This window comes from Rhinopithecus bieti, unplaced genomic scaffold (genome assembly GCF_001698545.2).
Source record: "Rhinopithecus bieti isolate Rb0 unplaced genomic scaffold, ASM169854v2 scaffold_17939, whole genome shotgun sequence".
Classification (NCBI taxonomy): Eukaryota; Metazoa; Chordata; class Mammalia; order Primates; family Cercopithecidae; genus Rhinopithecus; species Rhinopithecus bieti.
Genome location: NW_016809446.1, coordinates 2,406,451 through 2,433,951, shown reverse-complemented (window position 1 = coordinate 2,433,951; position 27,501 = coordinate 2,406,451). Strand labels below are relative to the sequence as shown.

General features: G+C 37.4%; 1 protein-coding gene across 11 annotated transcripts in view; it reads right to left on the bottom strand.

Annotated features, from left to right (window-relative positions):
• UNC80 (unc-80 subunit of NALCN channel complex) overlaps window positions 1–27,501 on the bottom strand; it is a 231,389-nt gene that overhangs the window by 50,483 nt on the left and 153,405 nt on the right. For all 11 annotated transcript variants that reach the window (XR_001888651.1, XM_017889402.1, XM_017889408.1 and 8 more), the window contains 12 exons: window positions 22,951–23,094; window positions 20,020–20,120; window positions 18,938–19,024; window positions 15,994–16,177; window positions 14,189–14,283; window positions 13,036–13,125; window positions 12,336–12,437; window positions 10,002–10,182; window positions 8,314–8,582; window positions 7,308–7,442; window positions 5,646–5,784; window positions 4,887–4,983 (listed from right to left, as the gene is read on the bottom strand). Coding sequence is in view for 10 of the 11 variants with exons in the window: in XM_017889402.1 (XP_017744891.1) it covers window positions 4,887–4,983; window positions 5,646–5,784; window positions 7,308–7,442; window positions 8,314–8,582; window positions 10,002–10,182; window positions 12,336–12,437; window positions 13,036–13,125; window positions 14,189–14,283; window positions 15,994–16,177; window positions 18,938–19,024; window positions 20,020–20,120; window positions 22,951–23,094 (1,624 nt within the window). In the remaining variant the exon portion in view is untranslated. The remainder of the gene's footprint in view (window positions 1–4,886; window positions 4,984–5,645; window positions 5,785–7,307; window positions 7,443–8,313; window positions 8,583–10,001; window positions 10,183–12,335; window positions 12,438–13,035; window positions 13,126–14,188; window positions 14,284–15,993; window positions 16,178–18,937; window positions 19,025–20,019; window positions 20,121–22,950; window positions 23,095–27,501) is intronic.

The following is a 27,501-nucleotide window of genomic DNA, read 5'->3' as shown; positions in this document are numbered from 1 at the left end:
AAAAAAAAAAAAAGTCAAAGGTAGAAAATAATAAAGATAAAAAAGGAAAGAAAAGGCAGACAATAAAACTACAATAGCAAAAATCAACAAAGCCCCAAATACTGATTATTTGTAAAGGGAAAGCTATTGATAAACTCCTGGAAAGAATAATAATAAAATAAGGGAGGGAGCAAAAATTCCCAGTATTAGAAATAAAAAAGTGAACACAATAAAAACCCCATAGTTGTTAAAAGTTAAAAAAGAAAGAATATCAGGAACAAATTTATGCCAATAAATTCAGGTACTTAAATTAAATAGAAAAATTCTTAGAAAAATGTGACTTACCAAAGCCACCACCAGGATAAACAATCTTAATTTTAAAATGTTCCCACAAGAAACGACATTACTTACAGTTTTGTGTATAAATTCTACTCAATATTTTGGAAAGACAAAATGCTCATCTGAGGCAGGCACAGTTGCTCTTCCTATAATCCCAGCACTTTGGGAGGCTGAGGTGGGAGGAGCACCAGGCTGGGCAACACAGTAAGACTTTCTTTATCTCTCAAAAAATCAAAAAAATTAGCAGGGTGTGAAAGCACCCACCTGTAACGCCTGGTACTTGGAAGGCTGAGGTGGGAGGATTGCTCGAGCCTGGGAGATCAAGGCTGCAGTGGGCCATGATCGTGATACTGAACTCCAACCTTGGCAACAGAATGAGACTCTGTTTCAACAATTAAAAAAACCTAATCCACACCAAATTTCTACAGAGAATAGGAATTTTAAAAAAAAGGAGTGGGGGGTTGGGCGCGGTGGCTCATGCCTGTAATCCCAGCACTTTGGGAGGCCTAGGCGGGCGGATCACCTGAGGTCAGGAGTTTGAGACCAGCCTGGTCAACACGGTGAAACCCCCTGTCTACTAAAAATACAAAAATTAGCCGGGTGTGGTGGCAGCCGCTTATAATCCCAGCTACTTGGGAGGCTGAGGCAGGAGAATTGCTTGAACCCAAGAGGCAGATGTTGCAGTGAGCCAAGATTGTGCCATTGCACTCCAGCCTGGGCAACAAGAGCGAGACTCTGTCTCAAAAATAAAAGAAAATAAAAAGTGGGGGGGTTGGGGAGACACTTTCCAATTTATTTTATGAGTCCAGCTTAATCTTAATATCCTTGATACTACAGCCTATAGTATAGTCAGGCTATAGTATTATTACAAGGACTTTATAATAATGGAGGGTTACAAATAAACCTGCTAAAATTTTACCAGTGGGTAGTTAATAAAGTAGTAGCTAAGCAAGACATCCTTTTTGTTTAAGCACTTGTAACTTTTTTAAGTATCCAGAATTGGTTTATCTTGAATAACATAGAACTACCTAGAATATCTCTTCTACTCCTAACTTCCCTGTGATCCTAGCAATAAAATTCATTAGAAAATACCTTTTTAAAAAATAAAAATTACAGATATAGCTCTCATTAACATAGTTGTAAAATGCTAAAAAATTGCAAACCAAATCTGGCAATTCTGAAAATGATAATTATAATATACAACCCAAATACAGTTTATTTTAAGGAGGCAGGAAAGTTTTAATTTTGAAAATAAATCAGTGTAACCTATAACACTTAGAAAATAAAGAATATGAATCATATAATCATCTCTATAAATAGGAACATTTAGTAATATTCATTGTCCATCAATAAGAAAACTCAACTAGGAATAGAAGACAGATTCCTTAATAATTAATTTCTTAATGAGTAATAAAATTACTTCCTTAATCTTTACTGGTATTATTACAACAAAATCCTTTAGCAAATATTATTCTTAGTGATGAAATATTGGAAATCCCCTCCATACCCCGAGATCAGAAATGAGACAAAGATCCCACCATCATCACCATCATCACTTATTTTTATTTTTATTTTTTGAGACGGAGTCTCACTCTCTCGCCCAGGCTGGAGTGCAGTGGTGCGATCTCGGTTCACTGCAAGCTCCGCCTTCCGGGTTCACGTCACTCTCCTGCCTCAGCCTCCCAAGTAGCTGGGACTATAGGCACCCGCCACCACGCCTAGCTAATTTTTTGTATTTTTTAGTAAAGACGGGGTTTCATCGTGTTAGCTAGGATGGTCTTGATCTCCTGACTTCGTGATCCGCCCACCTTGGCTTCCCAAAGTGCTGGGATTACAGGCATGAGCCACCGCGCCCAGCCTCCATCATCGCTTCTATTCCATTTTGTATTAAGGTTCTAGCCAGTGCATTAAGGACAGAGAAAGGAATAACGTGTACAAATAAGAATTTGAAAGGATAAAATATAACTCTCATGATTTGCAGATAACATAATTAATTAAATAGAAAACACTAAGAAATCACACATAAAAAATAAAAAATACTGATAACTTCATTTGAAAATGGGCAGAAGACTTCAGTAGGCACTTTGCAGAAACAGATGTCCAAATTTCAATAAACATTTATCTGAAAAGCTTCCAAACCTTTTAATTTGCAAGAGGAAAATGGAAATTAAAATGATAATGAATGTCACTACAACTCAAATAAAAAGACAGAAGATAACAAGTGTTGATGAGGCCATAAAGTACTAGAACATTTACATACTGTTGGTGGGAATGAAAATTGAAACCACTTTTTTTTTTAGTAGTATCTACTAAAGCAAAAAATATTCATATTCTATGACTTAGCCTAGCATTTCCATCCATAGAAATGCATACATATTTGTGTACAAATGTTTTTGTGTACAAAAACATTCATTGTAGCATTATTTATAATACCTTCAAACCAGATACAACACAAATGCCTGATAACAAGAGAAGAAATAAATAAATTGTAGCATAGTCATACAATGAACTATTATAAGTGAATGAAAAAGAATCAACTGCTGTTACACACATTTATATGAGTGAATCTCATGAAATAATACTGAATCACAGAAGTCAGCCATTAAAGAGTAGCTACTATACTATTTCAGTTAAAAAGATTTCAGAAATAGGTAAAACTGATTTATCATATTAGAAATCAGGATAGTAGTGCCTCTATCTGATTTTTCTATCCAAGTGGTAGGTAGATGTGATAACATTATGAACACTTATGGAACTGTAAAATTGTGATTTTTAAATGTTTTATGTGAATGTTTCACTTAAATAAAACACTTTTTTAAAAAAAATTAAGTGCAACAAAGACTTGCTATTTATTACAAATGTTGAAGTCCTGTAAGTATGTTACTTATTCCCATGAGAGACATCCCAGGGAAACACTGCTTAAGAAACCCTGACCTTACTGAGACATCAAGGTGTCATCTGGTTTAAACTGACAGAATGGAAAATTAGGGAGGATTTAAAAAAATTCTAATTTAACTTAACAATATTAGACTGGCCAACTCACAATGAAAAGCGAATTTGTGAACTCTCATACCTTTTGACTTCAATGTGTTTGAATTTTAACGTGAAAGATAATTTTATGACTTAATGGAAATTTGGGAAAATTTGAAATGGAGAATTTTTTAGTCAAACTTAGGTGTTCCCTATGTTGTGGGGATTTTAATATTGGAGAATCTATATACATTTTATTACTGTAGTATCTCCATTGCAGTATCTCTGACATATCCAGTTAACAATGTAGCTGGACACACTTGGAATGGAAAATAGAGCAGAGAGAAGATGTTTATAATCGTCTATAGAATGGATTTGGAGTTAACTTAATGCAGGATTCGATCCATTCTGGAACTTTTTCTAGATCTGTAGTATTACAGGAAGAGCAGGAAAGTGGGAGTAGGACCATCCTGCAGCTTTGCTCTCCTGAGGGCCACAGCCACATCGGTGCCTGACCACAGGCATACTGTTTTCTCCCCATTGCTCAAGAAGACAAAATTCGAGAATTTTGGGGAAAACATTTCTTACTCATTCTTCATGTTTTCTTCCAGTAAAAAAGAGTTCAATTAATATAAATCCTGGCTCTTCTTGGCCCTTATTCATTCTCTTATGGGAGAGAGAAACAGGCTGAAGGTGCAGGGAAAATGTATAAAGATATATTCGGCATAATCAGCCTGGCTCCTTCCTTCTTCCTGGAAGAGCCTGTCAACAGAGTACAACTTTTAATAGATCAGATTTAAATCTCAGACCAGAGCCAACAACTTTGAATTGGGATGATTCACTCTTCATGTGAGTCTTTTGAATTCTCTGCACTTGGCAAAATGAAAGCAAGATTGATATTCTTGCCCCTTGTGTTACAGAAATTCTTATTGCCCCTTGAAAGGAGTTTTCTTAAATAAATATGTTATGACATTTTGTTTGCTACTAATTTATATTACTTGTGAGGAAAAATATTTTCTAACAAGACTAAATACCTTAGCATCTGCACAAGATCCAAATTAAGGGATTTCAAATGAATGAAGATTTACTATTGTTTTCCAGAACCTATGCTATGTTTCCTAAACTTAGTTTGTTTCTTCTTTTCTTTTTTCTCTTTTTTTCTTTTTTTTTTTTCTGACAGTCTTATTCTGTTGCCTAGGCTAGAGTGCAGAGGTACAATCACAGCTCACTGCAACCTTGACCTCCTTGGATTAAGTAATCCTTCTGCCTCAGCCTCCCAAAAAGTTGGGACTACAGGTGTGCACCACCACACCTGGCTAATTTTTAATTTTTTTAATTTTTTGTAGATACAGAGTCTCACTATGTTGCCCAGACTAGCCTTGAACTCCTGGGCTAAAGGAATCTTCTTGCCCCAGCCTTCCAAAGTGCTGGGATTATAGGTGTGAGCCACCACATCTGGCCTAAATTTGCGTTGTGAAAGTTTACTTGTCAGAATGTTACAGACTGATATTAATCAGCATAACCTTTGTATTCATTCAATTTTATCTTCTTTGCCGTATTTACTTATGACAAGGCACAGAATAAAGGGCTGCAGATACCTTCTGAATGATTCGGGAGCATATGCCACCACGGTGACACAGAGCTTAATGGCTTCACTGATAGAAAATGTCAGATCTTCGTTTCCATAGCAGAAATCTGAAGGAACAAAAAGCAAAGGCACACCATCAGAGTGGATTCAGCAGGAGATAAAGAAGCACCTATTACTCCTAATGTTATAATTCCAGTACATACTGTAGCTTTTTCTTGTTAAATTTTATTCCTACACTGTGAAAACTACTAATTTCTTCATCTAAAGGGAATGAAATTCTGTTTTCTAGTTTTGAACAATCCGATGTAAAATAAAAGTACTTTTTTGGTGTGTTTAAGAAGATCTCAGATAATAGAAGACACTGAAGGGCATTTAAATTGTCTAAGGTTGAGGCTTTATCCTTGAGTTGTCTCTGGTTTTACACATTCCATGATAATAAAAGACCATTTTGAAGGGTTATTCACTTAAGAGTTACCCAAGATAACCCAACTTTCTGAAAACTGCAGTGCTAGAGCAGTGGTCTACTGAGCATCATTTTAATATAGTTTTCATGGCAGGTAATTTCCTACTTTTTAGGATTCATAAGAAATTTAAGAAAAAAAAATGTACTCATTCAATTTCTACTACTGTTCCATTTATTTTGCTACTTTGATTTAGCTATATATATACACACATATAAGTATATGTATATGTGTGTATAATATATATATATATTTATATTTAACAACTGCAATGAGAGAAAGAATGTCGAAGCAAGTTTTGCTTTTACCTAATGACTTAAGAGGCTTCTCAGCTTTGACCAGCTCTAAGATGTCTAATATGTCGGTGGTCTCTCCCTCTAGGGACTGCAGCAAGTCAAACAGGCACTGAGCTGACACACCTTTGCTGGGCCCATTATTGGCAGCATCCTGATAAAGAAAAACAATTTTAGTTTATTGACTCCCACCACAGTACAACTATAGCTTGACAGGAATTCAAATTTTATAAATGCTATTACCAGTAACAACTACAACATCTACCTGGAATTCAGTTTACATGATTCTGCATCCAGCAATGCTGTGATTTTGGAGTGGTACACCTGACTTTTAAGGGATCTATTAAATTCTAATCTAGAACAAGAGAGATATTTGTAAAAGCTCATAAAAATACAGCAATACATGAACTTCCAAAAAGTTCATATCAATGATTCCTTTAATCGAAGATGGTAGAACTAAGGAAATTTCTATAATTGATTGGCTGAATACTACAAATATGTTTGAGGAACATATGCTTATTTTAACTAACAACCCTGGGAATTTCACAGGTCTTCTTTGATCATGTATCTCCACAGGGAGATACTTACAATTTCAAATCTATTTAAAATGGCTTCAAATAATTCATTGAAACAACAAATCCTTATGAAGTTCTTCTGTGTCCGGCACCACGCTACGCACTGAAGTTATAGAAAACCAAAACCAAAATGCAAATAAAACAACAATACAACAATAACTAAAACCAAACAAGCAAAGACAAAAACATACAAAAGTCTTGCTTTCATGAAGATTAAATTCTGTTGGTTGAGTGTGGTAGAAATTCATGTTAATGAAACAAATACATATAATGTGATATGGTGGTAAAATCTCTGAAGAAAAGAAAACAAAGCAAGGTAGGTGGTAGAGAGTGACAAAAGGAATGAAAATTGGCAAACCTTCCTTTTACCATTTTCTATTTTCCATCTCTTTTATGAATTGAATATTTAAAAAACTGTAGAGTTGGTCTATTTATGTGTTAGGAGCTGAGATGAAAGCTGAAGAGGACTGTTGAAGAGAAATGATATGCTTGTTGAAAGAAAACTTATTTATGGTATGCATGTCTCATTGGTTAAAGAAAGAGAGCTGAGAGACTGAATATACAAGCTGTCAATGACTAGATCATATATAAAAATAGAACTTTGACCCACAACCTGCAGCAACCTTCTCAGGAAACCAACCCATTGTCTACAATAACCAGCCCAGGAAGCCAGCCTAAGTCAGGCTTGTAGGAAGTCAGGCTACTAGCTCCAGTGGTGATCAAACAATAACCTCTGTAACAATTGACCCAAAGTAACCAGGACTTGCATAATAACTGAGAACTTTCGTAATTTTTGTCCCTGCTTCCAACTTAGGACCAACCAGAGAAAGCCCAATATACACCTCTAACCCATCATTTATAAGATGCCCCACTTCTAGTTAGTTCACTTGTAGCTTCCCCAGGCCAATAGCTCCAATCAGGACATACCTGAAGCTTCCCCTTTTTTTCAGTATACAGCTTTCCCACTCCTCTGCCTGCCTTTGTATCTCTGCCAAAACACAAGTGATGGTAGCCAACTCCTTTGCCATAGTAAGCTCTAATAAATAACGTTGTTTTTCTAATCTTGTTGGTCTTCATTTTTTTTCCCACAGAGCTTACTCACAGGAAATTCCAGGAGAGGGGCCACACTAGCAAACAGCTGGAGCACAAAGGGCTTCCGGTGTAGAATATAGAACTGGTGACAGGCAAATTCGATGGCTTGACGCAGCTGGGGATTGCTTTCATAGTCAGAGTACACCTATGGAGAAATGCCAGATATTCAAAAAATGCCGTAATAAAGTATCAAAGTTGTATTCGCTTTTAAAACTCATGGTCATAGGAAGCTTGGAGGGAAATAGCTAACTTCGTAAACTGGTAGAGAGGAATGTAAAATGGTATAAACTTTCTCTAGATAAATTTAGTAATACACCTCAAAATGCTAAAAATCTAAACATACGTCTTTTCCAGGAAGTTTGTGACTAGGAATTTATCTCAAGGAAAGGACTAGACACTTGTATAAGCATGTATATATAAGAATGCCTGCTGCAAGACTGGTTATAACAGTGGAAAACTTGAAAAAAATTATTCATAAATATCACTTGCTTAAGTGAATTATGGTATATACAAACCATAGTATACTGTGTAGTAATTTTAAAAATGCTGTAAGGCTAAATGTAGCTATATAAAATGCCTACGATATTCCTAGTGCTATACGAAAAAACTAGGTTACAAACTTGAAAATATATAATTCTGTGTGGTGTGTGTGTGTGTGTTTGTGTGTGTGTAGGAAAGAGTGCTAGGATTTGGAAGTATAAACAATGATTACCTGACAGAAAGGATTTTAAGTGGTCCTTATTTTTGCTTTAAACTTTCTTCATCTTTTCAATTTTGTAATGAACGTTCTTGCTTTTGGTAATCAGTAAAAAAATACTTACTAAAAAAATAGAGAAAATTGCAACTATCTAAAAATGGGGAAGAGAGTCATTTTGTGACGAATCCCTGGGGGGATTTCGTCACAAAAGAAGATAATAACTCCATCATTAAAAAGTTTCAGTATTGATCTAGTTGAACAGCTAGATATGAGCAGTACTCATGTTAATTTTCTGGTTAGGAGAGGACGTTCTGGGCACCTGCAGCATGGTGGGGAGAATCCACTGGTAGCCGCTGAGAGAGAAGAGGTGGTTGAAGTGCACCGCGGTATTGATGACGGTGGCAGCATACTGCCTGAGCAGGGCACTGTCTTCTGGGTGGAGGATCAGAGCCCCGTTAAAAACATTGAGGAAAAGCATGATTTCATCACCCCATGGAAACTCGCTCGGCATGCCCAGGAACATTTCCTCCAGGAGCTGGATCCACAAGCTTTTCTGAAGAGTGTCGAGGCCAAACAGTTCCTTTCCAGCTGTGAGAACATGAAACAGCAGAGACAGAATTAGCCCCACACCAATCCTGTCAGCCTAGGAGGTGATCAAACCCAAGGCGCTGCTGTTCTCCGTTTATTCCAGCTCCAGGATGTGAAGATCTACTGCTGAAATGTTTTGCAGCACAATATTACCGGGCTTAATACAGCACTTCCTGTTTCTCCGTGGACTTTCATCATCACCTCTTAACTAACTGTGGGTAAGGCAGAGCAGGCATTGGCAGCGTTTTACTGCTAAATAAGCTGTCAGTTGGAGAAAAATAAATTATTAAGGTTGAAAATGGCAGGGATGGGACTACTGCTTGGTCTTTTAATTAATGGTCAGAGGCTACAGCTCTATCTACTCCTGCTGAAGCTGAAGCTTTTTTTTTTTTTTTTTTTTTTTGGAGATGGAGTCTCACTCTGTCACCCAGTGTGGAGTGCAGTGGCGCAAATCTTGGCTCACTGCAACCTCCATCTCCTGGGTTCATGTGATTCTCATGCTTCAGATCCCTGAGTAGCTGGGATTACAGGCGCCCGCCACCATACCCAGCTAATTTATTTTTTTGTATTTTTAGTAGACACAGGGTTTCGCCATGTTGGCCAGGCTAGTCTCGAACTCCTGACCACAAGTGATCTGCCCGCCTGGGCCTCCCAAAGGCCTGGGATTACAGGCATGAGTCACTTTGCCCAGCCTGTCTGAACCTTCTGGATGAGGGCGATAAAGCATAGGGATGCTAATTTAATTGTCTCAGATTAATAACCGAGCAACAGAGTGAGGCTCCAAAGTGGGTCTCTTTCTGTGTCTATGTCTCTTTCTCTCAATTGAGGCATTATTTAGAGTAAAGTGCACAGATTTTAAATGTGGAGTTCATTGAATTTTGACAAAAATAGGCACTATGCACTCATGTAAGCAACATTCAATCAACATACAGACAATTTTCATCACCCTTCTGCCCCTTTCCAGGAAATTCATTTCCTCCAAATCCAGAGGCAACCACCATTCTGATTTCTGTCATTCCAGGTGAGTTTGGCCTCTTTTTGAACTTCACACAAATACCTGGTCCTTGTTTAGTCAAGTATTCTCCTACCCTAACAACACCATCCTACCCACGCTTCAACTGCTGATGATTAGCTTAGAGCAGTGGTTCTCAAAATTTGGTGCTTGGGATAGCAGCATTAGCATCACCTGAGAACTTATTAGAAATGCAAACTCTTGGGCCCCATCCTGAAACCTGGAGGTGGAGGGCGGGGCCCAGAAATCTGTGTTTCAACAAGTCCTCCAGGGGTCTCTTGTGCACACTCAGGTCTGAGAACCACTGGTTTTACAGTACCCTCTGCTGATTCAGATGCTCTCCATTTGAGAACAAAACAAGTGCGTTAAAAAAAGCCCCAGAGAGTCAGTGTTTCTTTGTTTGATACCTTGAGGATCACTGAAGAGTGAAAACTCAGCATCAATAGCACTTCGAGGGAATGAGGGCAGGCGGAGGAGGTCTTCCTGAAGCATGGAGACATGGGACTGTTTGTGGGCTGTGGGGATCTTCTGGGTTAGGGAGATGAGAAACAATACCCGCCCTACTTCTTCCAGCTTCCGGGTGAACACCTGGAGAAAATAAAAGCAGGAGCAGACAAAAAGGAGGATTAGAAACTCCAGATTTATAGAGTGAAGAAATTGAAGGAAAAACCTTTAATGGCAAACTGGGTCGATAAAGTGGGAAAAGGGGAAAAGTGAAATGAGGGAGACATGTGTTTTTTTTCCTTTATCAGAAGAAAGAGCAAACAATACTTAATTGCCTTTCACTTCCTTCTGCCTGCTTTACAGAAGGAAATGTAGGAAATGTTCCTTACGGAGTTTTAGGCTGGAGAGGAGCATAAGGCAAGCATTGTCAAGAATAGTTCAATATTAAATAGAGCCCATTTGTTTGGATGCTATAATATGGAAGACCTTCACTAACAGGGAGCCCGTCAGTCAGTTCCAATTGCTTCTACCATTGCCACCAATGCCTTAAGCTGTTTCCTGGGAGTTCCGGGTTTGTCTTTTAAAAAAACAAAGACTGGTGTGAGATCCAGGAAAAACCTATCTTGGGACAGAAGCTCATGGGTCCTTGACTGGTGCTTCGAGTTTAAAGGGCATACACATGGGGCTCTTGGTTCTCAGGTCCTTTTCTCTTGATGATTGGGAAGTTTATATGCAGTGAGTAGCTACTGAGGAAACTTCTGAGCCAGACTCAGAGGCCTCCATATTATAATCTCCCTGAGGAACTTAGAAGTCTAAAGGCTCTAACTTGAAGTGTACATCAGAGCAAGAACTCCATTTGATGGCATTCTTTGACAACTTGTTCTTAAACATGATGAACACACACACACAGGGAGACAGAGAGAGAGAGAGAGAGACTAGGGAAGCACCATTATTGATTAGGGTTTTAATTATCTTATCCTAAAATCATGGGCTGGGGTAATTTGGGGAGAATTGTTTTAGAAATTGTTTATATTTAAGATCTAACAGTTTTGCCCAACATCTCAGACCTTGCAACACATTCAGTATTTTCTTTCTTTTAAATAGAATGTAGGTAGTTAATGGTAGCCATATTTTTAATTACTTAAGTGGTCTAATTTTTTGCCCTTTTTCCCCATTTTTTTTTTTTTTTTTTTTTTTTTTTTGTTGAGACGGAGTCTCGCTCTGTCGCCCAGGCTGGAGTGCAGTGGCCGGATCTCAGCTCACTGCAAGCTCCGCCTCCCGGGTTTACGCCATTCTCCTGCCTCAGCCTCCGGAGTAGCTGGGACCACAGGTGCCCGCCACCTCGCCCGGCTAGTTTTTTTTTGTATTTTTAGTAGAGATGGGGTTTCACCGTGTTAGCCAGGATGGTCTCGATCTCCTGACCTCGTGATCCGCCCGTCTCGGCCTCCCAAAGTGCTGGGATTACAGGCTTGAGCCACCGCGCCCGGCCCTCACTCATTTCATGAAGATATTTTTGGATATTTTGATGCCAAATTATCCTTGATATGTACAGAAAATTGAAATGATCAAGTATCCTGAAATTCTTTAAAGATTTTATTTAAACAATGAATACAATAAATATGCAATATTAAAATTGTATCATTTTTAGAATTGTGTACTAAAGCTATATTTTGCATGCAGAATAGTGACTTTCCTTAAGCTCAAAGTCTGATCTGAGATTAGATGTGAATATTATTCTGTTCTTCAACCTTAAACTTAAGTACAGCTACTAGACTATATCTCTTCCTGTTTCAAGATAAATTAATAACATGCCCAAGGTCAGATCCCTGGTCAGAGGCAGAACTGGGATGAAGTCCAAATCTTTGAACTTTAGTTTAATGTTTTTTTTTTTCAGGCATACTAGAGTGACCCCTTTTACTTTGTAGCCAGCTAGTGTAAACCACTGGGATAACTTACATAACTACATTATGTGTATTTCCAATCCAATTTTATAGAATGTGAAATGAAATTCTACATTTAGAAAATAATAGGTAAATAAATTAGAATATTTCTATTATTTATACTCAATAATTCATCATTACACTACTCCAAGTGAGTGTTTCTTAACACCTTTAAGCAATGATCCAATTTGTAAATCTTATACTATTTGGGGGAACAATTTATTGAGTAAGGGCCAACTATGGTCTCCAGAGAGGGTCATAATGGAATCATAGAATCTCAAAGTTGGCAATATATGAACAGATATCTACTCCAACAACATGACAAAACCATGGAATAAAACTGACGTGGTCAGACACCTGTTTCTGAATGAGTTCCTGTCCCTTCTCTGGATGCATATGTACAAGGTTCAGCTGGGGAGATACCGACCTCCGGAAAGGATAAATATCTCGAACATAGGTCTGTGTGGATTACACAAAGAGAAAAAAAAAAAAGAGTTCAAAAGATTAAACATTTATTCTCATTTCTTCTTTACCCAAAGGTCTAAGTACTAGGATGCTATGCCAGGAAAAAAGCAGCTAAAGGCAATGTACTAAACAACACTTTGGAAGATCACTGTAAAGTGATGTCAGCAAGCATCCTGAGGCCCCTTCTGCTCATTTAATCAGGTCAGCATGGTCATGTTTAACATGGTAGAACAGAGATGCAAAACAGCATTCAAATTCCAAATAGACACACACAGGTATTATATGGGCAAGGCAATTTTTCATGTAATAATGATCAATAACTAAGTGTCTTGTCTAGCTTATCTCATTTAACTATTACAAATGCTCTAGCATGGATACCATTATCATTACCTTCATTTTACACAAAAGAAAACCGAAGGGTAGAAAGGTGAAGTTGCCAGTCGAAAGCCCCACTGACAGTAAGATGGTGTGACCCAGGTGGTAATACTATTACCTTCTAAACAGCGATGCCTCCCTGATTATGAGCCACCCTCAGGTAGGCATGATAAGTCTTTGGCACAACTCAACAGGGATGTCATTACTGGTGTCTCACCTTATTGTAGTGAATAAGGTTCCATCGTTTATCCATAAGAAAATAATGTGTTGACTGGGATTCTGGGATGTTAAAAAACTCCAGACACTCCTAGAACAATAGCAACAAATTTTACTAAACGTTTACCAGGAAGATATTATGTCCTAGGTAGTAAGCTGACAGATACAAATTTCGAAAAAACAAGGTAACCTCTTACGAGGATTATATATATATTGATGTCTTACATAAATTGTATACATTAGATATGTGTGTGTCTTATATAAACTGTATGCACTAGATATGTGTGTGTGTATATGTGTATACACACACACACACATATACACACACACCCACCTGGCTGCACCCTACACACGCTGCTTATCCCAAAGACTCCCCTACCATACACAACCTGACATCCTGCTCCACATCCCGCTCTCATAGTGTCCAAGCCTACCAATTATAACAATTATAAATCAGACTGAGTGATGGACTGTGGAGGAACAGTGGCACCTACTGGTCTCAGCATCAGGAAGAAAGTGTGTTTAGAGAAACATTTAGGAATAATATAAACTATCATGCATTGTGCACATTATATAGTATATACTAGGTATAGATAACTTGTATAACCTGAACCAGTATCTCAGTACTGTTGAAAATGAAACTGAGACAAGAGAAGTCCTATCACTTGATTTAGGTCACACTGGTTGTGGTGAAGGCAGCGTTTGAATGTACTCTGTTTGCCTTCCTGCTATCCCACCATTCATCATGAGTATAGAAATGGAGTAGTTGTTGAAGTTGGGCCTTAGAAATTCTCTGGAGATGTCTGAGTGAAGCCAAAAGGAGCAGTAATGACCCGTTCCACTGAAATAAGATGCACGAGTTTGGAAAAGTTGATTTTTTTTCCAGAGGTCTCTTCTACTTACATCTTGGTCCAGAACTGTGTTCCTGAAAATCAGATTACTGACAGTTTACTGACTAAAGTCAGTAGAAGTGGGGAAAATTATGGAAGGAAATAGCAAAAGGGAATAATAGTGGGGCAGATTTTAGAAGAGTAAAGAAATGCATACATCCATTGAAAGACAGAAAAATGCCGTTTTATTCTAAAATGACTCTTCAATGAGGTGGCCACAGCATTGTCCTTAAAAAAATTATTTCTGTTAAAAGTCATTCCTACCTTCAACAGGGCTTCAAATTGAGTGTCTTCATGGACTGGTAACTGGGTTGGGATATCGCACTCATTCTGTCCATGAACTACCAAGGTTTTAGTACCTACGAAAGATAAAAAGAACAATAAACTGACTTTTGCTATAGGAAAATTTGCATTTTAAAGCATAAAGCATTAAAATATTAACAATAATCTCATGCTTTTACTGTTAATTACAATACTTAATTCATAGTTACATATTTTTTAATTTATTTTTAATCTGGAAGTTTAATATTAATACATATATATTTTAAATATATTCACTTATTAAAAGTGATAGGTATGGAGTTCTCAATACTTTTTAAAAAGTTTTATTTTTAGTAGAGACAGGGTTTCGCCATGTTGCCCACGCTGGTCTCAAACTGCTGACCTCAAGCAATTCACCAGCCTCAGCCTCCCAAAGTGCGGGGATTACAGGAGTGAACCACCGCGCTCGGCCAAGTTCCCAATACTTCTACCTGTCTTTTACATGCATAATTGTATTTAAATCTCACAGCAACCCCATGATGTGGGTATTATGATTTTTATCTTACAAATGAGGAAAAAGAGAAATGGAATAACTTAAGAGACATATTTATTTAGTGGAAGAGTTAGACTTCAAACCTCAAGCATTGCAACAAGTAATACATCCCTGTTTTCTAGTGAGGTGACTAGGCAATAAAGGTTAAGAAAATATAGACAGAGATATTAGCAAAACCAAAACAAGTACTTGAAATGTAGCTTAAAACTACATTTTCTGTATTCTTCTTGACTGATTGAGACAATATTTATTCTACTTCATTCATTAATTACAAATCTTTGTGAACATTATGATATACATTGACTTTTAGTGAGTTGTCTTTAAGTATGTTAAAAATAGGAGTTTCTTCGCTATAATAAAAACTGATCACTTTTTTTGGATAATCTACAGAACGTATACATACACAATTATCATTTATTGAATGTTTATCATAAGCCAGGTATGGCAGCAAGTATTTCACATATCTCAACTCATTTATTCCTCACAATCGTGAAGTATGAATTATATCCCTATTTTATACACAAGGAAAGAAAGCTTTGAGAAATGATGTACTTCTTCACAGTTAATACTAGTTACGTGACTAATAAATGACAGTGCTATGATTTAAACACAGGCTTCTTTGCTGCAAGAACCTGTGTTCTCATCTCTACATAATTCTGTCTTTCACTTTTATTTCAATACATGTATCATTTCAAATTTTCTTAGTCACTGCACAAGGATAAAGGGATTGTCAAAATCTTTGTCTTAAGGCAAAACAAGCTATCTGAAGTGAAAAGGAACCATATCTTGAGTTTACATCACGCTTCATGTTCTTTTGTAATGCTCCTTCTTCCTGCTTTCCCCTTTTCCAATTTTTCATAAAGCCTTCTCTCATGGAGTTTACAAAGAACTGGAGTCCATGCCATACAAACAATATTATTCTCCTTGCACTGCCAAAAATTCACTCAAAAAAGCTTTCAGTTCAGCTGGCTCTCTGCGATAGACTTAAATAAATCTTCAACCTTGGCAGCCCTTCAAGGACTGATTCATGCGGATCTCAGTTCTGAGTCTCCCTTTTCAGCTGGCAACCGCTGACTTTTTAAAGGGTCTATTGTATTTCCTCTGATTATATTAAACAAAAATTCTTTGAAGCACTCAATACTGGGGCTAGGACTCTGAAAATTTTCTCATGAATGAACGAGCCTCTTAGTCTTTCAAAGGACTATTTATAATTTTTTTTTTTAAGTTATGTTACTAAAAAGTACTAGTGGCTTACCTGGCATTGAAGCGGTCACCAGAAGCTTCACCTCGCACTGCTCCTTCTTCATTGTCTGCTTGAGATCCTTGAAGAAGAGGCCCTCCACGTAACCCACCACCTCCCACAGGAACGTCAGGGTGGCTGAAATGGCATCCATCCCCCACTCGCAGGGAGTCCGCACAAAGTACATGATTAATCCTACCTAGAAGTCAGGATAAGAAGAATTCACAAAGCCACAATAATCCTGAGCTCACATTCTCATTTCCTTAGCTTTTCTTGTTTTAAACTTGATCTTCTGTGCCTTCGTATTCTCCGTTCAAATGCTTCTGTAACACTTTCAACGTTACCAGGAGAGGGCATAACTGGAAAACTGACCACACAGGCTGCTGCACATTTTCATATATCACTAAAATGGCGAATTCTTAAGAAAAAAGCAGACCATTCCCCCCGCCCCCCACCCAGGTATCATGTCACTTGGTAGCTAGGTACTTAGGCCATCCAAAATTCATCTGTATACGAAGTTTGCCCAAGCACTATTAGCAGCTTGGATTATGTCTAATAGTCTCAAAGCTAAGAGCACTCTGCTTGGCTGAGTTGGTGAACTTCAACATTTTTGTGTGTCTTTTTGTTTTTTTTTTAAATTTAGGGGTACATGTGCAGGTTTGTTACATAGGTAAATATGTCATGAGGTTTGTTGTGCACATTATTTTACCAGCTGGGTTGTTTGCATATCTTCTAATATAATTTTGAAAAACTGTGTGCCCTTTTGCACCTTTTAAAGTTGACATCTAACATGCCTCATTCGAAATTTATTTTTTATTAATAGGAGGTAGAATATGTTCAGCATTCTATACATTGAAATAAGATGAGGATTGACTATAATTGGAATACTTGATGAAATAAGTTTCAATTATCTTATTCAATAATGTGCAAATATTCAGAAAGAAATAGTGTAAATTTTTTTTTTCTTGTGTGTTTTAGCCACTGTTTCTTCAAAAATTTTGTAGTCCTGGAAAACTTTCTAGTTATGTTGAAAGAATCAGAGTTGCAAACCTAATTTGTTTTGATGTTCTAAATGCTGGACACCCTAAGGAGGGCCAACTCTCACCCTTAATAGAAATTTATAAAACACAGGACCAGAGAGAAAGTCCTATGGGTTAAAGTGCATTGATCAATCAGAAAAGTCAATTTCTTAAAACTATTAATAACATAGAATTCAGATTCTTTCTCCAACCTACATGCCTGTCAGTGCAGCCTGGTAATCTCTGGGATGATGGGGTGGGTCTTCCTTGTGTGCGCTAGAATAATGGTTGAGATGGCAGATTCACTCAACAAGTGTTAGTGCGTATCTGTAAGTTGAGCATTTGGAGATTTTTTTAAATCATTTGGAGATTTGGAGCATTTGGAGATTCTTTTAAAACTATCTGGGCATCAAGCTCTTTTAAAAATATTTTTGTTGCGGAGCTAAAGGATGGAGGAGAGCAAGCATTTCTCCTATTCAGTGACCTGGGGGAAGAGGCAGGTATACGGACAAGCGAAAGAAACACTGAAAGCACTCTCGCCTCCAGTTCCTGTTTGGGCTCTTTCCATACCAACCTGGATGCACTGTAAATTTATCAGGGCACGCACTTAAACTAAGGGAGGCCCTAACATTTCGCTTTCCAAATCCACCTTTGGTTTTTGTATGGTGTAGACAGAACCCAGAAGTAGTGGATGTTTGGCTGGAAAGCTTTCCAGATAGAACGGCCATAGGCTGTTACTGAGCGGGTTGCTGTAGCTAGTGGACTTCCTATGTTATAGCCATATGGGACACATGGCAAGAACTCAGGGGGTCTAAAGCACCGAAAGAAGCTGAGGGGAGGTTGAGTCTCCCGGCAAACACTTCCAGTAGCAGGCAGGCTTTGAGTGATAGTAGCCATGGGCTTGAGTTTGTGCCCATCCAGCAACCAGCCAAAGAACATGGTCTCACAAACGAACGACCCAGATAAAATGCAAGGGGTAAGATGTGGAACAAAGGTCTTTTTTCTCCCCAACTCCACATAGCTATAGAGACAAAAGCAGTGGGAAGGAGAGAGAATTCCTAGAGACTATGCATTTTTATCCAAGAGAGACTGAAAACCACCAAAAAGTACTGTTTATGTTTTGGTACCGGTCTGAACTTAAATCTGGATTGGACATTTATTCATATTTTTTCCCTTGGCAACCAGCAAGTAGACACTCAGGAGGAAGGTGACCAAATTAGTCTTAGACAAGAGAAAGGAATTACAAATGTTCTCTGCACATGGGGGTTGTGGTGTGAGTTAAATTTATCACCCTGCTAGGGATGCATATGCATATGGATAACGGAAGGAGTATGCCCAGCACAGACACTAATTTGGCTATTGGTCTGCCTGGATTAAGGGGCAGTTTCAAGGAGTAGTCATCAGGTTCTAATCCCCAAACTGCATATTCATTTGGGGTTTACAAAAAGAACGTGAAGAAATTGGTAAGTCTCTGAGGATCAGGAAAGAACAGCCAGGGCAGTTAAAACTGTCACAGACAGTTGCCATGAAAAAATACATACACAGAAACTTTCCATCTAGGACAACAGTTGCATCTGTGTGTGTGTGTGTGTGTGTTGTGTGTGTGTGTTGAAACACAGATAGGAAAAGAGGAAAAAATACTAAAAGAACACGTTTTCTCAACAGAAAACCAAAATAAAGAACAAACATAAGGAAGTTAGATATTGCTAAAGGAAGACAGAGAGGAAACTGACATTTATATTGACCGCCCTCCATATGCCAAAGAGTATGCCAGGCAGGGGCTTCCCTACACAGAAAGTATAGGGAAGCGTAGGTGAATTTAGTTGACCAGAATTCGCCTTTAGTGATGTAATTAATGGAAATTTATTGAAAAAAAAATCTCCTAAGACCTTTTCATCATGGTGCTGCTTCGTAATTGGAAATGAACATTTATAACTCACCAAATAGTTGAATAGGATGTGAGATGTCTGAGCAGGAAAGTCTCCAATATTCAAGAGAAGTTTGCGCAGCATGTACATTAACTCATCCTGAAAGAAGAACGGAATTTTTAATGTTTCCTTCAGCTGCCATGCTGTAGAAAATAAAATTAACTTCTTGAAAATTCGGGATTGGGGGAGGGATTTTTCTTACTTTTGCCCACATATTGATTTTAATTATGTTCAAGATTTTCATATAGCATAGGTGATACTTGTTAAGTAGTATTTAAACCATCTGGAACACCTTTCTCCTAGGAGCTAACACATAAAAATCACTGAGCAGTAAACGACTTTGTCCTTTTTAAATTGACACTGTGTGTGTAGGTCACAGGCAAGTCACAGGAAAGTTGTATATTTAGTTAACTCTATTGGCCATGGTAGCCTGATATGATGGGAATGTGAGGAGGACCTATGTTGAAAAATTATTAAACAAATCAGGTTTTTGTGAACTTCCTAATTCTGCTTTCTAGATTTTGAGTCAAAGAGAAAGGGAGACGTTACGAGAGGATAGATTGAAATGTCTGTAATTAACATTACCTTTCAGAAACTAAACTTAACCTTCCAGTGAATATGACTGTAGCATATAAATGAACAAATAATTTTAATCATCGCTGTATTTTGCCATTGCTTGAAAACTACTTTTATTTGGCATGATCTTCTTACAGGGTGGTCTGACAAATCAGGATTTTGGTTAATGAAAAATTTTAACATATTCTAATAATCATACCTGTATCAGATTGCCAAGCAATCAGAATTCAATGAAGGTACTCAATAGTAAGAACATTATACTTAATTTAATCTTGCAGTATTTTAGGATCCTCACTAGCAATGTAACATATATATATAGAAACATGAATTAATGGAGAAATTAAAAAGAAAACAGCAATTAAGTATTGCTCATCATTATCATTATTTAAAAAGTACTTATTGGCTGTGTATTGGAGGGCACTGAGTTGCATGCACTGCACTATAAAGTTCTTTGCATGATTTTAACAGTGTTCACACTTGTAGCCACAGAGCTACACTAAAAAGGAAGAGGAATTTACTTGTCTATTGCTGATGGTCAGTTTTTCCAGAAAATGTCGAAGAACTGTTGATGGATCTTCAATTAGACAGTTCCATAAGACTTGTTGAGCCACAGCACTCACTTCAGAAGAGAAAGAAAGTTGAACATTTGTCTTAAATGGAGATAAGTCTGTGAGATAAAGTATTCGACAATTTACAAGCTTTAGTCTCTCCTTTTTGCCTTAAAAAGGCTCTGTGAACTCTTTTCTCTTTTGAAAGGTAGGTATTTGTTCTCTTCGTTGTTGTCTCTGAACATTTTCATATGTAAAGAACAGGTTACCAAAAAGTGTAGGAGTTGTCTTCTGGTATCAGCAATGCTTTTGCAAAGAATATCTCTGTGAATATATGCAATTGTCTTTGTTGTGGAAATCACCCCAATAATAGCAGTAGTAAGCACTTATTAAATTGCAGTCATATTTTATTGTTTATTTTATGGAGAAACTGTGAAGGACTATTTGGTTTTTGAAAATATGTTTTGGTTTAGAATGCATATGAATTAGGGATTTTTTTTTTCTGTCCACATGAATACTTCAAACAGTACCTCCTTCAGCAAGATAAAGTAGTTGAGCCAGTAACAATTAGGTTCTCACTTCTAATGAGGAAGTCTTAAGAATAAATAATTAATCCTAATGAGAAAGAAAGTGCTATTTCCATGGGGAAAGTGGTCAGGCTAAGATTGTCTAGAAGTGCCCAGACTAAGAAAGCAGATGGGTAAAAAAGAGGGCCAGTAAACACCGAATGGTCTTTAGTTTGAACGTGTTTCCCAAATCCATTGGTTTTCAAAAGTAGGAATACAGAATTTAGCATAAATTTATTTCAAATAAATGATACCAATTTTTGATTCAGAAACAAAACATGCAATTAAAGTTAAAGGACATATAAATAATATTAACAAAATATAAATCCAGAGCTGTAGCTTTCATGTGTCTCTATAACTAATTAAAATAGGTGTGAGTTTTCTCAGGTTGAAATTGATTGCAAAAATACCTTTACATGTGAAATAAGCCAGGCACAGAAAAATAAATACTGCATGTTTTCACTCTTTGTAGAAGCTAAATAAGTTGATCTCTCAGAAGTAGAGAGTAGAACAGTGCTAACTAGAGGCTAGGAAGGGGAGGCAGGAGGGAGGCATCGGAAAGGTTGCTCAATGGATAAGAAATTACAGCTAGATAGCAGGAATAAGTTCCAGCGTTCTTTAGCACTGGAGGGTGACTATAGGTAACAGTAATTTATTCTATATTCTCAAATAGCTAGAAGAGAGAATTGTGAGTGTTCCTAACACAAAGAAATGCTATTTGAGGTGAAGGATATGCTAATTACCATGATTTGATCATTACACATTGTATACAGGTATTGAAATATCACTGTACCCCATAAATATGTACAATTACTATGTATCAATTAAAACTTTAAAATGTTCATATTATTTTTATTTTCATTGCTTAAGTAAGGCAGTTTCATGCTTAAAACATGAAAAATACAAAAAAATGCAAAGAGAAAAATAAGACTGGGAAGTCCACTCACCACAGAAACAATTATTAACAGTTTGGAGTACGTCCTTTCACATACATGAAACATATACTTACATGCATTATTTTATTTTATTTTTTTGAGATGGAGTCTCGCTCTGTTGCCCAGGCTGAAGTGCAGTGGTGCGATTTCGGCTCACTGCAATCTCCACCTTCCAGGTTCAAGCAGTTCACCTGCCTCAGCCTCATGAGTAGCTGGGATTACAGGCATGTGCCACCGCGCTTGGCTAGTTTTTGTATTTTTAGCAGAGACAGGGTTTTGCCATGTTGGCCAGGCTGGTCTCGAACTCCTGGTCTCAAGCGATTCACCTGCCTGGGCCTCCCAAAGTTCTGGGATTACAAGCATGAGCCACCATTCCCACTCTACTTACATGTATTTTAAAATAGTACTATATATAGAAAATATTCGTTGGTATTTGGTTTTTTACTTAGCAATATATTAACACTTTTTATATTAATATTCATCTAGAATGCAATTCCAGTGTTCACGGAATGTTATCATATGGAGGTACTATGATTAACTATGATTAGGGATTTATAGTCTTTCTCAATTATTTTTTAATTTTAAATAATGATCAATGTACAACATCCTTTATATAGCCCTCATGAATGTCAGGAAATTGCTAGAAGCCAGATCTGTGTCAAAAGTTTTTCACACTTTTAAGGTTTTTGATACATATCATGAAACTCTGTTATAGAATGCTTGTACAGAGTTTTATACTTCATCAGCAAAGTATGAGGATGCTCTTTCCCTTGCTTTTTCGCCAGCAATAGATATTTTCATTTAAAATAATCTTTGCCAACTTTGTAGCCGAAATGTAAGATTTAGTTATTGTTTTAAACAACAATGTTGTTTCCAGGTGTTACTGGCCATTGGATTGCCTGCTTATATCCTTTGCCCATTTTTCTAATGGGGTTTTTAAAAATTATGAATGAGTTATAAGAGCTTTTCTAAATGTAACGTTAAGAAATTAATCTTTGTCGTCACAAATCATGTTTTCCCTTAGTTTATTGTTTCATTTTGCAATTATTCTTTTTAGGTAGTTAGTACATCTGGAAAGGTAATCACATAAGAGAGATGGTATTAGTGGTGTCAAGTTAATAGCTAAAAGTGACTGTTTGATTTCTATGTGGCCAAATTAGTGTTCTGTTCTCTGGTCACAAACAATGCTCCTGGACCCAACTACCTATTTTAAATGCAATTTTTTTGGCCATAAAAGTAGAGGGAGAAGGAAGTGGAGAGAGTGATAGTGTTAGCACAGTATGTTGCAAATCTGTAATTATACGCATAAAACAGATAATGTGTTTAAGAGCAACCTACTGTCTTCTATTAGATAAACAGCTTAAGAATATCACTGATGATCCAACTGTTCAAAACTGTACCTGCTACTCCATCTTCCCGCACCTCACCATCCTCCATCAGATGAACAATGGGAAGTACTGCTGCACAGATGCATGCTGGGAACACTGCTTGTGGCGGCTGAGGCACATGGTGGTTTGGCGTGTGTTCAGTGGTATGTTCCTCATCTAAAATGGAACACAAAATCAGGGTGTTTTTCTCAGTAATGTAATTCTTTGTTGTTATTGTTGTTTTGAGACAGAGTCTCACTCTGTCACCCAGGCTGGAGTGCAGTGGCATGATCACCGCTCACTGCAGCCTCGACTTCTTGGGCTCAAGAGATCCTCCTGTCTCAGCCTCCAGAGTAGCTGGGACCATACAGGTGTGCCACCACATGTAATTTTTTTATTTTTTGTAGAGATGAGTCCTCACTATGTTGCCCAGGTCAGTCTTGAACTCCTGGGCTCAAGCAATCCTCCCACCTGCACCTCCCAAAGTACTGAAATTACAGGCATAAGCCACTGCATCTGGCCTCAGTAATGTAATTTTAATGCAGTATTTCTCAGTTCAAGGCCTACTTATTTAACAGCATAATCCTACCAATGAGAAAATGCCAACATTTTAAAAAAGATGACATTACACAAAGTGTGTCTTCATTTTATAACAAACAAAAAAAACCAGCCCACTTTCCAAGTACCACTATTCTTGTTTGGTAGAGAAGCAAAGCACAGACATTCTGGGACATGTGGATCAGCTCACAATGTTAAATCAATGAAGATAAAATTCTAAGCAGAGACTAAGACATTTTTCATAGATGCAACTGGTTGTGTGCATGTGAGTGTGTGCAAGATGGTAAGCAGTAATATAGGGTAGAAGAAAACACACACGCATTTAGGATAAGAATGATATAGCCCACTCATATTGTTTTCATCCTCATTGATAAATACAACAACAAATTAATAATAAATATAATTGCACATAGGAATAAAGGAAAAAGTTTAGATTTAGTAGGCGAGGAAGGTAGAAAAGGTATTTAACAGCTTATTAATATGAAAATACACATGTCATTTTTCTAAAGCACTAAAGAACTGTGAGTGTTTGATTCTCATATTAAAACTTACATGACTATTTGGGATTTTAGAAGGCCTATGGACTAGAGGGTAAGAGACTTATACTGTCATTCTCAGTTCTGGCCTTGAGAGGTGAAGCCAGCTGAACTTCTGGGTTGGATGGGGACTTAGAGAACTTTTGTGTCTAGCTAAAGGATTGTAAATGCACCAATCAGCACTCTGTACAATTGCACCAATCAGCACTCTGTGTCTAGCTAAAGGATTGTAAACATACCAATCAGCACTCTGTAAAATCGCACCAATCAGCACTCTGTGTCTAGCTAAAGGATTGTAAATGCACCAATCAGCACTCTGTAAAATGGACCAATCAGCACTCTGTAAAATGGACCAATCAGTGCTCTGTAAAATGGACCAATGGATGTGGGTGGGGCCAAATAAGGGAATAAAAGCTGGAATAAAGTAAAATAAGGGAATAAAAGCTGGCCACCTGAGCCAGCAGCGGCAACCCACTGGGGTCCCCTTCCACACTGTGGAAGCTTTGTTCTTTCACTCTTCCCAATAAATCTTGCTGCTGCTCACTCTTCGAGTCTGCACTACCTTTATGAGCTGTACTCACTGTGAAGGTCTGCGGCTTCATTCTTGAAGTCAGCAAGACCAAGAACCCACCAGAAGGAATAAATTCCAGACACAGCCTCACAGTAGATGCATATGGAAATCTTTAAAAATGTATATAGATATAGTGGGCCAAGCACTTCTGGAACAGTGGAGTATAGATCCCTGAAATCTGTTCCTCCATAAAAACAATGAGAACACTGTGAAATACACTTTTTTTTCGGAGCTTTCAAAATTAACCAAAAGCTTGGAACTATTTGAGGAGCATGTATTAAAAAAACAAAAAAAAAAAGGAAAAAGAAAGGTAAACTCTCGGTAAGACCAGTAGTATTTCTGGCATTTTAACTTTCCCTACTCATCTCTCCCTCTTCCTAGGTCCTTAGGAACCTTGAAAATTGACAACCTTGCAACCATTGTAGCTGTGAAAACCAGCAGCCTAGTAGCCACAGGATGGGCAGAGCAGTTTTGGGGCTCCCTAAAAGCCTCAACACCAGAGAATTGTCACTACTTGACCTATCTAGAACCCCATGGAAAATCCTTATTCACAGGATTTGTCTTTATTTAGTTTGACTCAAAGCTTACTTAGTGCAAATAGCTTTATCCCCAGGGCATTTACAAAAAAAAGAGAAAAAATCAGCAACAATTACTTAACATCGTAGCTGTCTGAGGTGTTCATAACAGTTGGGAGAAGCTGGAGACTGACAAAAAACTTAAAAGGGAAATCTAGGGAATGAGATTTATAGGGGGCTTGCAAATCACTGACATATTCCTGGGTATCTAGATGGCTGTACATATGTACAAGGTTGTGCACATGCCCAGGAAAGACCTGAGAAATTCCTGATCTCTCATGTTTGGCTAACCTTGAAGCTCTACACAAACAGAAAGTATGAAAATGAAGGCTAAGGCAGAGTTTTAAACTACTGGAACACTGAAGATGTGCCTCAACACATCCAAAGTGGTCCTCAGTAAAGGTTGGAAGACCTGGAAGACTTATTAGTTCGAGGCACTTAAAATCTCTTTCTAATCATTACCTGACCACTAATGCAACGCAGTGGGGATTTCAGCACTCATACTCAACAAAGCTTAGGGACTTTACAAAATTAGTCAAGGAAAGTTACTAAACAAACAAATGGCAACACAATAGCAACAAAAAACCCTCATGAGGAAAGGGGGACATTTGATTTGCAGAGTTGCCACATTATATAATTTAAATTGTCCATTTTTCACTAAAAGTTATGAGACATATAAGAAACCAGGAAAATATTGCCTATATACAGAAATAAAAGCAGTCAACATAAACTAACCCTGAGGAAGCTTAAATGTTGGACTTACTAGACAAAGATTTTGTCAGCTATTATAAATATGTTTTATATTAATATAATGTTATACATTTTATATAAAACATATCATCTTATAAAGTTATAAGATAAAGGTATAAATAAAACTATGTCTTTCACATGGCATATCTTATATATTAAAATGGCAGACATAAATCTTACCTTATCCAAAACTGCAATAAATGTAAACTGACTAAATAAACAAAAGGCAAAATTAGCAGAATGGATAAAAACAAACATGAATCAACTGTTATGTTCTAAGAGACATAAGTTAGTTTTAAAGACACAAATAAGATGAAAGAAAAGGATGAAAGAAGATATGCCATACAGACAGCAATAAAAAATGATGTGGAGTATCTATGTTAACATTAGAAAAAGTATACTGTAAGTGAAAAATTTTTACCACAGGCAAAACAGAGCATGTTATAATGATAAAATAATCAATCAGAAAGACATAACAATTATACAAATATCTGCATATCAAGATTTCATGGTATTGAGAGAAGGACTGACATACAGATCAATAAAACAGAAATGAAAGACCGTAAATATACTACTACATTCATGTTCAATTGATTTTTGACAAAGGTGCCAAGAAAATTCAAGGGAGAATAGTCTTTTATATAAATAGTGCTGGGACAACTAGCTATCTAAATGCAAAATTCTAACTCATAACATAACAAATATTAACTCAAAGTTGATCACACACCTGAATATAAATGCTAAAACTCTTAGGAGAAAACATAGGAGTAAATCTTTGCGACCTTGGATTAGACAATTGTTTCTTAGATGTGATACTAAAAGCACAAATGACAAAAGAAAAAACACACACATTGGACTTAACTAAAATAAAAAACTTGTGTGCCTCAAAGTTACCTTTAAGAAAGTAAAAAAGACACTTGCTTCTCAGCCTTTTGGCTAAGATCAAGTGAAGAAAGTAGAAAGACAAACTACGAAATGGGAGAAAATATTTGCAAATCATATATCTGATAAGTGACTTATATACAGAATGTATAAATAGTTCTTATAATTTAACAGTTAAAAGACAAATAAATTGCTGGGCCAGGCGCGGTGGCTCAAGCCTGTAATCCCAGCACTTTGGGAGGCTGAGGCGGGTGGATTACGAGGTCAGGAGATTGAGACCATCCTGGCTAACACGGTGAAACCCCATCTCTACTAAAAGTACAAAAAAATTAGCCAGGTGTGGTGGCGGGTGCCTGTAGTCCCAGCTACTTGGGAGGCTGAGGCAGGAGAATGGTGTGAACCCAGGCAGCGGAGTTTGCAGTGAGCCGAGATTGCGCCGCTGCACACTAGCCTGGGCGACAGAGCGAGACTCCGTCTCAAAAAAAAAAAAAAAAAAAAAAAAAAAAGACAAATTGCCCAATTTAAAGTGGACAAAAGATCGAATGAACACTTTTATAAAGAAGATACACATATGGTCAATAAGCACATGAAAAGATGCTCCATATTGTTTGTCATTAGGGAGGTGCAAATAAAAATCACATTGAGTTACCACTTTACACCCACAGGGATGGTTAAAATTAGAACAAAAACAAAAACTAGGGACACACACTGA